At 50.7% G+C, this 15,391-nt stretch overlaps 1 protein-coding gene across 1 annotated transcript in view; it reads right to left on the minus strand.

The window, feature by feature from the left end:
• LOC145537669 (uncharacterized) overlaps positions 1-5,660 on the minus strand; it is a 233,688-nt gene extending 228,028 nt beyond the window's left edge. The window contains exons 1-3 of the mRNA XM_081568521.1: positions 5,656-5,660; positions 5,309-5,615; positions 1,339-1,406 (exon numbers count right to left, since the gene is read on the minus strand). Of these exons, the coding sequence (XP_081424647.1) occupies positions 1,339-1,406; positions 5,309-5,615; positions 5,656-5,660 (380 nt within the window). The remainder of the gene's footprint in view (positions 1-1,338; positions 1,407-5,308; positions 5,616-5,655) is intronic.
• Positions 5,661-15,391: the final 9,731 nt, after the last annotated feature.

Genomic DNA, 15,391 nt, shown 5'->3' on the forward strand with positions numbered 1-15,391 from the left:
CAGCAGCCTATCGTATCCATCCAGGGTCTCAGATAAACTCAGTGGGGAAATGTCTGGCTCCGGAGCCGACATGCTCATTTCAGTTCAATTACATTTTTGATATCAATTACATTTTACATACCATTCCACGTTTTGTCTTTGCATTCTCACATCATGTCTGATGTTTCCAAATTAATAAATACTAAGAAGTACTGAATTTCTAAGTACTAAGGTACTTTTAACATATTAAGTACTTGAAAAATACTTATTCATGTCCCGGGCTTCCCTCATAGCTCAGTTGGTAAAGAATCCACCTGCAATGCAGGAGACCCCGGTTCAATTCCTGGGTGGGGAAGATCCCCTGGAGAAGGGATAGGCTATCCACTCCAGTATTCTTGGGCTTCCCTGGTGGCTCAGCTGGTTAAGAATACACCTGCAATCTGGGAGACCTGGGTTCAATCCCTGGGTTGGGAAGATCCCCTGGAGGAGGGATAGGCTACCCACTCCAGTACTCTAGCCTGGAGAATTCCATGGACTGTATAGTCCATGGGGTTGCAAAGAGTCAGACGTGACCGAGCGACCTTAACTTTCACTTTTCATCCATGTCCCAGATGGAAAATACTATACGGGCGCTTTTGTAGCATAAACATTATAATCGTCTAGCAAAAAGGCAGTGGACTTTGCAAAAAAAGTTCTGGTGGCCACGGCTGGGCCCTGAACTATTATATATACTTCTTGTTTCTCTCTATCAAAGGGCACTGAAACGTGGCCCTCTAAAACACGCATGACCATTACCTCCTAGTTTCCACGGATCAGGAATTGGGGAGCTGCCTATCTGTACGCTTCTGGTTCAGGGTCTCCTGGGAGGCTGCAGTCAAGACCTCAGCCAGGGCTGCAGTCATCTGAAGGCTTGACTAGGAAGGAAGGAGGATCCAGTTTCAAGAAGAGGTGTAGACAGAGCTGTCAAGTTGGTGCTCGTTGGTTGTCAGGAAGCCTCAGTTCTTACCACAAATACATTTCCATGGGGCTGCTTAACTGTCTTCATGACATGAGAACTGGCTTCTCCCAGGAGCCAGGTGAGTGGCAATGCCTTTTGTGATCCATCTGCTAAAGTCACTGTCTAAGAGGTCCACAATATCCTATCAGTAGTTATCCTACTGACGAGCCCTCATTGATGAGCAGGCAACGGCACAAAGACAGTGCCTATCAGGAGGGGCGACTCCTTGGGTGTCATCTTGGATGCTGACTAAGCCATACTGTTTCCCAGGAAGCAATGAATTTTCCAACCCCATAGACCCGCTGGACCCTTGCTGGGAAAAGAAGGGTCAGGACCTCGTCTAGGGCTGGAGACTGGCTCACCTTGTACCGGAAAGACCCCCAGGGCAAATTTCAGCATCCAAAGGTGTACGGCAAATCACAGGGTCCTCCTGAGATAACGAAAATACCAAAGATCAAAGGCAATCCGATCCTGTGAATGGCCGAGGCAGCTAGAGAATTGCCCGGAGTCAAACAGATGGCAGTGTTGTCCTACCAAACGGTCCACTCAGCTTGGGGCAAGACTCCAGGCAGAAGCTGGGGAAAGAGAATCCACACAACTCCCTGAGATAGGAGTTGGCTGCAGATCAGGATAGGTCTCCAGGCTGTCAAGTGAATGATGGCTAATCACGAAGCAAAGACCCAGGTCAGAGGCTAAAGCAGAGTTCTGTAACCTCACAGGTGCCCATGACCTTTCCCTGAAATACTGCTATAAGCAGAGGGATACCAATACAAATCCAGAGCCCATTCCTGGGTGGATCTGACTTTCTCACCTGTTGTGGAAAGTTCTGGATCTAGAATTTTTTTTTGTTTTTAATAAAAGAAAAAAACAAAAAAGAAGGAGGTGATGGCATTTGGCATCATCTCACTGAGCTGGGAAAACCCCAGCAGTTTCCAGGGACGTGTGTCAAACCAGATGCCCGCATCTCAGGAGACATTCCATGATGAGCAAATAAGCACCGTACACACACACACACACACACACACACACGCCGGTTCCTCACCAAGCCTTGGGGCTCCAATCTGAGAGGTGAGCCTGTCAAGAGCCAATGCTTGTGGGTCTCACAGATGCAAGCCTCCTTGCTCTTGAAGGCTATTTACTGGGGGGCTCCTCTCTTAGATGCACGCTTTCAAAGGTGGGGTGCCTCAAGTGGGGTTCCAAGCCTTCCCTCCTTAGGAGTGAGGTCAGGATTCACCGAACCCCAAGTCTTCCTCAAACCTTCTCTGTGTGGCTCCTTTTCAGAACACAGGGCTGTCCCAGAAATCACGCATTACTGCAGCTCTGCCCAAAGCAGATTTTTTCCAGGACAATAATAGTTCTTCGAGTTCCTCCGTGAAAAATGAGAATTTTACGCTGGACAAGAAGACATCGATGTTGCTCCCTTTTGCCACCGCACAAAGCAAAATCTTAAGTAAATGGCTGTGAGAAAGCTTTGGCTCCGTGTGACCGATTCTGACCTCCCCAGGTTGCTTCTGCCTTCATTCTCAGGGAGACAAGGCTGATTTAGTTTCCCACCATACAGTGCTTTGTAAAAAATATTCACCTTCCAGCTTCCCTTGAAGCTGCAGCTAGCTTTGGGGTGTCGTTCGAGGTGATGAGACCTAAGGGGCATACTCCTGGAGGTTTCAGGAGTATTTCTAGCTTTCTGCTGGAATCTAGGAGATTTCTAGCTTCCTGCTGGAAGCATTTTTCCTCTTCCTCCCTCCTGTTTTTAATTTGACTCTCGGACACACACATTTGGGGAAACCGTCTTGCAAAAGGAGGCAGTGAGCATGAACACTGAGGGTGTGAGCTGAAGACGGCGGCGGGGGAGGGAGACAGCCTGGGGTGTTGGTGACAACATGGAGTGACTTCAGCTTTGTCACAGGCAGTCAAACCCCAGCATAATTAACACGATTAGCCAGGTATAGCCCAAAGTTATACGGACACAGAAACTCTTTTTCTTTGTAGAATCTATTCACCGTAGCTCACAGAATTGTTGCTCTGCTGAGCATATTTTAGGAAAGGCTGACCAGTGGCATCAAAAAGGATTTAAATAAGGCAGGAGTTTGGGGGGTGGGGTTCGGCTCCTCTACCATGCCATAGTAAAGAGCTGGTGCTTATTCTGAATTATCGTACATGGAAGAATGTGAATTATTGTACGTGGAACCTATGTGCTGCTCCTTGGGATGGGAAAGCGTGGAGAAGCCTGGGAAACCAGGGTGAGTTTTAATGGAATGTTACCACAGTTGAAGTGGTTGGCCATGCCCTTCTCCAGTGGATCACATTCTGTCAGACCTCTCCACCATGACCCGTCCGTCTTGGGTGGCCCCACACGGCATGGCTTAGTTTCATTGAGATAGACAAGGCTGTGGTTCGTGTGATCAGATTAGCTAGTTTTCTGTAAATTTAGTTTCAGTGTGTCTGCCCTCTGATGCCCTCTCGCAACACTTACCGTCTTACTTGGGTTTCTCTTTCCTTGGGCCTTGGGTAATTCCTCTCGCCGCCGCCGGCCCCCAGCCCTCGGTTCGGTCTAGGCCCTGTCGGCCGCCGCCCCCGGCCCCCGGCCCGGCCTAGCCCCTGTCAGCCACCGCCACCGGCCCCCGGCCCGGCCTAGCCCCTGTCAGCCACCGCCGCCGGCCCCCGGCCCGGCCTAGCCCCTGTCAGCCACCGCCCCCGGCCCCGGCCCGGCCTAGCCCCTGTCAGCCACCGCCGCCGCCCCCAGCCGCCGGCTCGGTCTAGGCCCTGTCAGCCACCGCCGCCGACCCCCAGCCCCCAGCTCGGTCTAGGCCCTGTCGGCCGCCGCCCCCGGCCCCCGGCCCGGCCTAGCCCCTATCAGCCACCGCCGCCGGCCCCCAGCCCCCGGCTCGGTCTAGACCCTGTCGGCCGCCGCCCCCGGCCCCCGGCCCCTGGCCCGGCCTAGCCCCTGTCAGCCACCGCCCCCGGCCCCCGGCCCGGCCTAGCCCCTGTCAGCCACCGCCCCCGGCCCCCGGCCCCTGGCCCGGCCTAGCCCCTATCAGCCACCGCCCCCGGCCCCCGGCCCGGCCTAGCCCCTGTCGGCCGCCGCCCCCGGCCCCCGGCCCCTGGCCCGGCCTAGCCCCTATCAGCCACCGCCCCCGGCCCCGGCCCGGCCTAGCCCCTGTCAGCCACCGCCGCCGGCCCCCGGCCCGGCCTAGCCCCTGTCAGCCACCGCCTCCGACCCCGGCCCGGCCTAGCCCCTGTCAGCCACCGCCGCCGACCCCCAGCCCCCGGCTCGGTCTAGGCCCTGTCGGCCGCCGCCCCCGGCCCCCGGCCTACCCCTGTCAGCCACCGCCCCCGGCCCCGGCCCGGCCTAGCCCCTGTCAGCCACCGCCGCCGACCCCCAGCCCCCGGCTCGGTCTAGGCCCTGTCGGCCGCCGCCCCCGGCCCCCGGCCCCCGGCCCGGCCTAGCCCCTATCAGCCACCGCCGCCGGCCCCCAGCCCCCGGCTCGGTCTAGACCCTGTCGGCCACCGCCCCCGGCCCCCGGCCCCCGGCCCGGCCTAGCCCCTATCAGCCACCGCCCCCGGCCCCCGGCCCGGCCTAGCCCCTGTCAGCCACCGCCGCCGGCCCCCAGCCGCCGGCTCGGTCTAGGCCCTGTCGGCCGCCGCCCCCGGCCCCCGGCCCGGCCTAGCCCCTGTCAGCCACCGCCCCCGGCCCCCGGCCCGGCCTAGCCCCTATCAGCCACCGCCCCCGGCCCCCGGCCCGGCCTAGCCCCTGTCAGCCACCGCCGCCGGCCCCCAGCCGCCGGCTCGGTCTAGGCCCTGTCGGCCGCCGCCCCCGGCCCCCGGCCCGGCCTAGCCCCTGTCGGCCGCCGCCCCCGGCCCCCGGCCCGGCCTAGCCCCTGTCGGCCGCCGCCCCCGGCCCCCGGCCCGGCCTAGCCCCTGTCGGCCACCGCCCCCGGCCCCCGGCTCGGTCTAGGCCCTGTCGGCCGCCGCCCCCGGCCCGGCCTAGCCCCTGTCAGCCACCGCCGCCGGCCACCGCCGCCGGCCCCCAGCCGCCGGCTCGGTCTAGGCCCTGTCGGCCGCCGCCCCCGGCCCCCGGCCCGGCCTAGCCCCTGTCAGCCACCGCCCCCGGCCCCCGGCCCGGCCTAGCCCCTGTCAGCCACCGCCCCCGGCCCCCGGCCCGCGGCCCGGCCTAGCCTCTCTCGGCCGCCGCCCCCAGCCCCCGGCCCCCGGCCCCCGGCCCGGTCCGGCCTAGCCCCTGTCGGCCGCCGCCCCCGGCCCCCGGCCCCGCCTAGCTCCTCTCGGCCCCCGGCCCCCGGCCCCCGGCCCCCGGCCCCCGGCCCGGCCTAGCACCTCTCGGCCTCGCTTCTGCGCCGGGCCGTCGCAGCCGCCTCGCTTCTGCGCCGGGCCGTCGCAGCCGCCTCGCTTCTGCGCCGGGCCGTCGCAGCCGCCTCGCTTCTGCGCCGGGCCGTCGCAGCCGCCTCGCTTCTGCGCCGGGCCGTCGCAGCCGCCTCGCTTCTGCGCCGGGCCGTCGCAGCCGCCTCGCTTCTGCGCCGGGCCGTCGCAGCCGCCTCGCTTCTGCGCCGGGCCGTCGCAGCCGCCTCGCTTCTGCGCCGGGCCGTCGCAGCCGCCTCGCTTCTGCGCCGGGCCGTCGCAGCCGCTTCACATTCCAGGATGTCTGGCTGTAGGTGAGTGATCACACCATCGTGATTATCTGGGTCGTGAAGATCTTTTTTGTACAGGTCTTCTGTGTATTCTTGCCACCTCTTCTTAATATCTTCTGCTTCTGTTAGGTCCATACCATTTCTGTCCTTTATTGAGCCCATCTTTGCATGAAATGTTCCCTTGGTATCTCTGATTTTCTTGAAGAGATCTCTAGTCTTTCCCAGTCTGTTGTTTTCCTCTATTTCTTTGCACTGATAACTGAGGAAGGCTTTCTTATCTCTCCTTGCTATTCTTTGGAACTCTGCATTCAGATGGGAATATCTTTCCTTTTCTCCTTTGCTTTTCACTTCTCTTCTCTTCCCAGCTATCTGTAAGACCTTCTCAGACAGCCATTTTGCTTTTTTGCATTCCTTTTCCATGGGGATTTTCTTGATCCCTGTCTCCTGTACAATGTCACGAACCTCTGTCCATAGTTCATCAGGCACTCTGTCTATCAGGTCTAGTCCCTTAAATCTATTTGTCACTTCCACTGTATACTCATAAGGGATTTGATCTAGGTCATACCTGAATGGACTAGTGGTTTTCCCTACTTTCTTGAATTTAAGTCTGAATTTGGCAATAAGCAGTTCATGATCCGAGCCACAGTCTGCTCCCGGTCTTGTTTTTGCTGACTGTATAGAGCTTCTCCATCTTTGGCTGCAAAGAATATAATCAATCTGATTTCGGTGTTGACCATCTGGTGATGTTCACGTGTAGAGTCTTCTCTTGTGTTGTTGGAATAGGGTGTTTGCTATTACCAGTGCGTTCTCGTGGCAAAACTCTATTAGCCTTTGCCCTGCTTCATTCTGTACTCCAAAGCCAAACTTGCCTGTTACACCAGGTGTTTCTTGACTTCCTACTTTTGCATTCCAGTCTCCTATAATGAAAAGGACATCTTTTTTGCGTGTTAGTTCTAGAAGGTCTTGTAGGTCTTCATAAAACCGTTCAACTTCAGCTTCTTTGGCGTTACTGGTCGGGGCATAGACTTGGATTACCGTGATATTGAATGGTTTGCCTTGGAAACAAACAGAGATCATTCTATCGTTTCTGAGATTGCATCCAAGTACTGCATTTTGGACTCTTTTGTTGACCATGATGGTTACTCCATTTCTTCTAAGGGTTCTTGCCCACAGTAGTAGATATAATGGTCATCTGAGTTAAATTCACCCATTCCAGTCCATCTTAGTTCGCTGATTCCTAGAATGTCGACGTTCACTCTTGCCATCTCCTGTTTGACCACTTCCAGTTTGCCTTGATTCATGGACCTAACATTCCAGGTTCCTATGCAATATTGCTCTTTACAGCATCGGACTTTGCGTCTATCACCAGTCACATCCACAGTTTGGTATCGTTTTTGCTTTGGCTCCATCCCATCATTCTTTCTGGAGTTATTTCTCCACTGATCTCCATTAGCATATTGGGCACCTACTGACCTGGGGAGTTCATCTTTCAGTGTCCTCTCTTTTTGCCTTTTCATACTGTTCATGGGGTTCTCAAGGCAAGAATACAGCTAGTGGAGGTGATGGAATTTCAAATCCTATCTCAAATCCTCAAAGGTGATGCTGTGAAAGTGCTGCACTCGATATGCCAGCAAATCTGGAAAACTCAGCAGTGGCCACAGGACTGGAAAAGGTCAGTTTTCGTTCCAATCCCAAAGAAAGGCAATGCCAAAGAATGCTCAAACTACCGCACAATTGCACTCATCTCACATGCTAGTAAAGTAATGCTCAAAATTCTCCAAGCCAGGCTTCAGCAATACGTGAACCGTGAACTTCCAGATGTTCAAGCTGGTTTTAGAAAAGGCAGAGGAACCAGAGATCAAATTGCCAATATCCGCTGGATCATCGAAAAAGCAAGAGAGTTCCAGAAAAACATCTATTTCTGCTTTATTGACTATGCCAAAGCCTTTGACTGTGTGGATCACAATAAACTGTGGAAAATTCTGAAAGAGATGGGAATACCAGACCATCTGACCTGTCTCTTGAGAAACCTGTATGCAGGTCAGGAAGCAACAGTTAGAACTGGACATGGAACAACAGACTGGTTCCAAATAGGAAAAGGAGTACGTCAAGGCTGTATATTGTCACCCTGCTTATTTAACTTATATGCAGAGTACATCATGAGAAACGCTGGGCTGGAAGAAACACAAGCTGGAATCAAGATTGCCAGGAGAGATATCAATAACCTCAGATATGCGGATGACACCACCCTTATGGCAGAAAGTGAAGAAGAACTAAAGAGCCTCTTGATGAAGGTGAAAGAGGAGAGTGAAAAAGTTGGCTTAAAGCTCAACGTTCAGAAAACTGAGATCATGGCATCTGGTCCCATCACTTCATGGGAAATAGATGGGGAAACAGTGTCAGACTTTATTTTTTTGGGCTCCAGAATCACTGCTGATGGTGATTGCAGCCATGAAATTAAAAGATGCTTACTCCTTGGAAGGAAGGTTATGGCCAACCTAGATAGCATATTTAAAAGCAGAGACATTACTTTGCCAACAAAAGTCCATCTAGTCAAGGCTATAGTTTTTCCAGTGGTCATGTATGGATGTGAGAGTTGGACCGTAAAGAAAGCTGAGTGCCGAAGAATTGATGCTTTTGAACCGTGGTGGTAGAGAAAACTCTTGAGACTCCCTGGGACTGCAAGGGGATCTAACCAGTCCATCCTAAAGGAGATCAGTCCTGCATGTTCATTGGAAGGACTGATGCTGAAGCTGAAACTCCAATACTTGGGCCACCTGATGCAATGAGCTGACTCATCTGAAAAGACCCTGATGCTGGGAAAGATTGAGGGCAGGAGAAGGGGATGACAGAGAATGAGATGGTTGGATGGCATCACCGACTCGATGGACATGAGTTTGAGCAAACTCTGGGAGTTGGTGATGGACAGGGAGGCCTGGTGTGCTACAGTTCATGGGGTCGCAAAGAGTCGGACACGACTGAGCGACTGAACTGAACTGGGCTGAGATAGAAATCCGTAAGATGATTTCAGACAGTGTGATCAGAAACAGCCCTTATACACATCACATTGTGGATTCTTCTTTATGTTAGTGATCACAGAACTGAGAGCCTGTAAAGACTTAAACTTGAATAACTGTGATGGTAGTGTGCATTCTGTTGACATTCAGAATCTCCCGTTATAGAACCTCAGGTTGTGTGTTATTTAGTCACTCAGTCGTGTTTGACTCTTTGCAACCCCACGGATTGCAGCACACCAGGCCTCCCTGTCCGTCACCAACTCCCGGAGTTTGCTCAAACTCATGTCCATCGAGTCAGTGATGCCATCCAACCATCTCATCCTCTGTCGTCCCCTTCTCCTCCTGCCTTCAGTCTTTTCCAGCATCAGGGTCTTTTCCAATGTAAGTCCAAAGACTTAAAATTCTATCTTCCGTTTTTCTTTCTTAATGTGCGTTGTCACTGTTCAGTATGATACTGCCTAATCAGCATTATTTCTCTTATATTCCTTCTGTGTAATATAAATTTATATCTTTACATGACAAGTCTGTAAATCCTCACGTAACATATAGCCAAGTTACCTAGGCAGCTTGTAAAAAGTAATTCTTTTCATTGTATATCACTGGGCGTTTTTAAAATTGTTAACAGAGCATTAGAGAATCATCTGAATAAAAAAGTGGAAAGATGGGATGATTTATGGGCCACTCGGCAGGCACCATCCGTGAGAGTGTACTCAGGAGTGTGTCGTGTAGATTAATGAATGAATAAAAGAATATTGTCGTGAAGGCAGAGAAACAAGCTGCCTAGTTGGAGGTGCTCATGGAGCTTTTCATGGGTTGATCTGAATACATAAATTTAAATGTGTAATACGGTGTCAAACTTAAAAAAAATAAACAAGGCCATTGACAGTATACATTTTGCCATTGCCTCGAATACGTCTTCACCAGAAAAAAAAAAAAAAGTTTTATGTGTGTACATTGACAAATAGCAGATGAATGGAAAGGTACATAGGTAGCTGGCTATAGATCATTGTGTCTAGGAAATAAAATGGAGAGTTTTTCCAAGTCAGTTTTTCAAGCTGTCCTCCTCAAGTTCAGAAGTGCCCCTGGTGGGACCATTGCATTTTTTCAGGATAAGTCTTCATTGTGCAGAGCTCTGCAGCACTTCAGGTGTTTGGCATTCCTGGACTCCATCCAATGGATCTACCAAACCTCTGTCTTGGGGATGAGAAAACCCCTCCCTGGACACTCTTGAGTGCCACCTGTGTGTGTGTGTGTGTGTGTGTGTGTGTGTGTGTGTGTACTCTTGAGTGCCACCTTTGTGTGTGTGTGTGTGTGTGTGTGTGTGTGTATATGTATATATATATTGGGGTCTTCCTGGTAGCTCACATGTTAAAGAATCCGCCTGCAATGCAAGAGACCCAGGTGTGTGTGTGTGTGTGTGTGTGTGTGTGTGTGTGTATGTATATATATATATTGGGGTCTTCCTGGTAGCTCACATGTTAAAGAATCCACCTGCAATGCAAGAGACCCAGGTTCCATCCTTGGGTTAGGAAGATGCCCTGGAGAAGGAGACGGCTACCCACTCCACAGTTCTTGCCTGGAGAACCCCATGGACATGGACAGAGGAGCCTGGTGGGCTACAGTCCGTGGGGTCGCAAAGAGTCGGACAGGACTGAACACGCGCACATCTGAGTGCCTGGCCTTCTTGACAGACTGCGTATCTGAAAGCAGCTGGGTCCATATTTCCGCACGGCCCCCTCCTGGGGCTGCCAGCCATCTTCCACTACAGCCAGCTTGCTTCCCTCTTCCAGGTACATATGTGACCCCAAAGGCATCTCGTTTACAGCCTAGTTCTGAGATTCTGCCTTTATTTCCCCCCCTCTTTCCTGGAAAGTATTATTTTATTCTTATTGGAGTATAGTTCGTTTACAAAAGGGGCTTCCCGGAGGTTCAGTGATAAAGAATCTGCCTGCAACACGGGAGACCTGGGTTCAGTCCCTGGGTTGGGAATACCCCCTGGAGGAGGGCATGGCAACCCACCCCAGTATTCTTGCCAGTGGCCCAGGAGAAATCACTTGACTTTGGGCTTCCCCTGTGGTTCAGTGGTACAGAATCTGCCTGCAACGCGGGAGACCTGGGTTCAACCCCTGGGTCAGGAAGATCCCCTGGAGAAGGAAATGACAACCCACTCCAGTATTCTCGCCTGGAAAATCCCATGGACAGAGGAGCCTGGTGGGTATAGTCCGTATGGTCGCTAAGATCAGACACTAACACTGACTTTCATTGTATGTATACTAGTTTGCATCTGTTAATCCCATACACCTTATTTGTTCCTCTCTCCTCCCTTCTCCCTACTGGATACTGCAAGTTTGTTTTCCACACCCGTGTGTCTGTCTCTATTTTGCATATGCATTCATTTGTGTTATTTTTTAGACTCCACATGTAAGTGATAGCATACGGTACTGTTTGTCTTTCTCAATCTGACATTTCATTAAGCATAATATTCTCTAAGTCCATCCACATTGCTGCAAATGGCAGTATTTTGTTCTTTTAATAGCTAATATTCCAACTATGTATAAATCGTATCTTCTTGATGCAATCATCTGCTGATAAGCACTTGCATTGCTTCCGTCTGTTGGCTACTGTAAATAACGCTGCTGTGAACACCGGGCAGAATGTGTCTTTTCGACTTCGACTTTTCATCTTTTCTGGACGTACGGTCAGGAGTAGGATTGCTGAATCATACGGTAGCTCTGGTTTTTTGAGGTACCTGCATGCTGTTCTCCATAGTGACCGCCAGGCCAATTGACGTTCCCACCTGCAGTGTCCATGGGTTCCCTTTTCTCCACATCCTCTCCGACATTTATTATTTGTAGACTTTTTGATGATAGCCATTTGGCAAGGGTGAGGTGATAACCTCACTGCGGTTTTGATTTGCATTTCTCTAGTAGCTAGCACCAGATTCTGCCTTCCCAGCTGCAGTTGACCAGGGATGCCTGGGTCCCCCCGAGAGTCCATGGACTGCTCTGGGCTGAATTCTGAAGACTTTTTTACAGCTCCCTGGGTGCTTGGAACGTGCAACCGAGGCTGAAAGTGCTGCTCTAAACCTTGTTCCTCAAAGTCTGCTCCGTGGATGTGGTTACTCAGAGTGTCAGCGTCACACAGGGGCTTGTTGGAAATGCAGATCCACGGGTCCCATCCCATATCAGAACTTACTACGTGAATCTGTGAACACCTTTAGTTGCCACTGACTGATAAGCCCCTTCTCCTCTCTTTGGTTGTGGCTCAGCTGGTTGAGAATCCACCTGCCATGCGGGAGACCTGGGTTTGATCCCTGGGTTGGGAAGATCCCCTGGAGAACGGAAAGGCTACCCACCCACTCCAGTATTCTGGCCTGGAGAATCCCATGGACTGTCTAGTCCATGGGGTCGCAAAGAGTCAGACACAACTGAGCAACTTTCGCTTCACTTCACTTCCTCTCTTTGGTAAAGTGCTTATTCCAGTGCCTTCAGATACCAGCTCTACGTAGATGACTCCCAGATGGCTCTTCCCTGATACTTTATAACACTGTTTGCACTGGGATAATGTAAAACTGCGCGGGCTTCCTGCCGGTTATGACGTTGCGAGCTGTGCTTGTGATTTGAAGTCTGCCAATGTTCTCTGACTCCTGGATTCACTAAAAACGCGACTTTGGCAGGTTGCCGTCGTTTTCCTTGTAGCTTTGCATGTTTTCTGTGAGGAGGAGACCTTTCAGAACTAAGCTGCCACAGTGTGCCTATCAGAAGCGGAAATTACTTTCTCGGAATTTTCTTAAAAAATTATTTATGACTTATTCCTTGTGGGTTTTTTTTTTTCTTCTCTCTTTCTGGAGCTCCTGTTATTTAGATATTGGACCTACTCGAGTGGTCCTCTGATGTCCCTTCCTTTCTGTCCTGTTATCCATCTCCTTGTCCTTTTATTCCATTTCTGGTGGAGTTCCTCATTCTCACCTTCAGTCTTACTTGTATCCCCTTGGCGCAGACATTTTCACGTCTGACATGCCATCCTTCAGTTGCTGACACCCACGACTCTTGGCTGGGACCTTTCTGTGGCAACAACTGCACTCTTGCTCTTGTGAGCAGCAAATCAGAAATGCCAAGGAATAATCCTGCCATCGGAACAGCCTTCAGCTAATGGCTGATTGGCCTTCTTCAGTCAGCATACTTCCATGGAGATACATCCAATTTGTTGTGTGGTTCCACAGCCTGTCCCTTTTCATTGCCTGGTAATATTCCACAGTATAGTCATACCACAGTTGGTTTAACCATCCATCTTCTGAAGGGCACAGGGAGCTGGTTCCAGTTTGGGGCAATCACTGATAAAGCAGCTGTGAACATTCATACGTGGATCTTTGTGTGAACATAATTTTCTTTTCTCTGAGACCAGAGCCCAAGGGAGCAGTTGGTGGGTTTTAAGAGTATTTGCATGCATCACAGTGCCAGGTTTTTAATGGATCATCAGGGCTGACCTGGAGGTGTTTGGACTTTACCTAACAGTAACAGAAAGTGTTCCATGCTTTTGGTCAGATAGGATGTGATCACAGTATTGTTCTATGAAAAATAATCATCTCACGCAGCGTGGAGACTTAAATTGGATACGGGTCTGAGCCACCGCTATAATCGTTAAGTAGAAGTATGAAGGGCAGGAAGCTGAAGAGAGTCAATGGGAGTGGAGAAGAGAAACCGATCCAAGGTTAATTCCACATTGGAAAAGGAGACTGTTTTAAAAATATGACCTGTGGACTTTAACCCCCCCCCCCAGAGGATATTTGAGGAGAAGTTAAAAAAAAAAAGCAGAAAGGAAACTTGTTGTGCTTACATTTATTTTTAATCAAAGTAGCCATATAACATTAAAAAACATTTCCTATAAACAAAACTCTGGCTTAAAGAATAGCGGAGGGAAAAAAAATCTCCACCTCATTTTTTTCCTGTCTGCACCCTCTGTGTACTGCTTTTAATAAAATGAAACATGATGTGCCTCTGTGGGTAAATGATGATTTTTTTCCCCTAATGTATTCTGATTCAGACTATTTTCAGAGCGCCTGATCTGAAAATGGCTCCCATATCTATAAAAAGCACATGTATTTTGAGAAATAAAAGATGAGAAACAAGAAGGGAAAAGATACTTTAAAAAAAAAAAACACGCTGCAGCCTGTCTGGTTATAACTGGAGCCAAGAATTTGATGTCTTGAGAAAATAATTTTCTGCAACAGTTTTAGAAAAGGTAGAGCCCAGATGAAAATAAGCTTCTAGCAAATGGAGCCTGGACAAGACTCCATCCCCTCCCCCCAAAATAACTAATTAAAAATATGTATTATCTCACTTGCACGTGTTATTTTTGGTACCTTGAAGACAAATTACCATTAAATCTTTTCAGAGAACTGTCCAGTGTTTGTCATAGCTCCCTGTCTCTTTGTGGTTTCTTATTGAAGAGGTAAAACTGGGGGTCAGGGCTGGGAGTTTGTTTTGTTTTCCTGGTAAGGTTGTTTTTCCTGACAAATTCTTCGAGGTGGAGAGCAAACCCATCATTCCATTTTCCAAATTTGGTTGGTCAGGAAAGCCAGTTTCACTACAGAAGAAAAAATCAAGCAACGAAATAGAAGGTCCCGCTGGGTTCGGTTTGGATGAGCTGGAGAGTCGCCCCACTGTTGAAATCTGGTCGTACGAAACCCCAGTCAGAGAGACTAGGGACTCGAGAAGCTGGGCATGGCGTTCTCCGTATTAATCCTTTCTGCAGTTAGCTCATTCTCCAGCCTGCGCCAGAGTCCTTCTACACAGGGGACATAGAGTTTCTGTTCCAAGGCTGACTTTAATGAGGCATTAGGGCTTGCTTCATGTCGTGGTGTCTGCATGCGTTCTAAGTTGCTTCAGTCTTGTCTGACTCTTTGTGACCCCGTGGACTGTAGCCCACCAGGCTCCTCTGTCCATGGGATTCTCCAGGCCAGAACACTGGAGTGGGTTGCCTTGCCCTCCTCCAGGGGATCTTCCTGACCCAGGGATCGAACCTGGGTCTCCTGCATTGCAAGCAGATTTTTCACCATCTGAGCCACAAACCCCCGAGGTGGGTTCAAATACAAAGTGGGTTCAAAGTGCTTCAGATACTCTGACGCAGATATTTGGGGTTTTTCTACCACATTTACAGACGCCAGCATGCTCCTTCCACAGCCTCCAGGGGTGGAGAGGTTTTATGGAATCGGTCATACGCCAGACTTTTTTAGCTTGCAGATCCCAAATTTCCCAGATTCTCTTCCATATCAGTGAGGCCATGATCGAATCATAGCACACAAACAGAGGTTTTCTGTATCTAATGACCAGTTCCTTGAATAGGTGTTAAAGTCCTCAAGTGTATATAACTTCTAGCCAAGCAAAGGAGAAAAGCGTAATTCCAAGCTCACGAACGATTGCATACATAACAGCTTTTAAATCTGTTATTCCTTTAAGAAGGAAAGTGAAAGCCGCTCAGTCGTGTCCAACTCTTTGCGACCCCACGGACTATACAGTCCATGGAATTCTCCAGGCCACAATACTGGAGTGGGTAGCCTTTCCCCTCTCCAGGGGGTTTTCCCAACCCAGGGATCGAAGCCAGGTCTGCCACATTGCAAGCAGATTCTTTACCAGCTGAGCCACAAGGGAAGCCCTTTAAGAAGGAAGTGCCTTTAAAGCCACTCTTGTGTGCAAAAGCCCATCATGTTCATGGTTCTCAAAACTTGCTGTGTTTGTTCTTTTTAAATCTTTAAA

The sequence above is a fragment of the Giraffa tippelskirchi genome, chromosome Y (genome assembly GCF_054371585.1).
Source record: "Giraffa tippelskirchi isolate mGirTip1 chromosome Y, T2T-mGirTip1v1.2.pri, whole genome shotgun sequence".
NCBI lineage: Eukaryota > Metazoa > Chordata > Mammalia > Artiodactyla > Giraffidae > Giraffa > Giraffa tippelskirchi.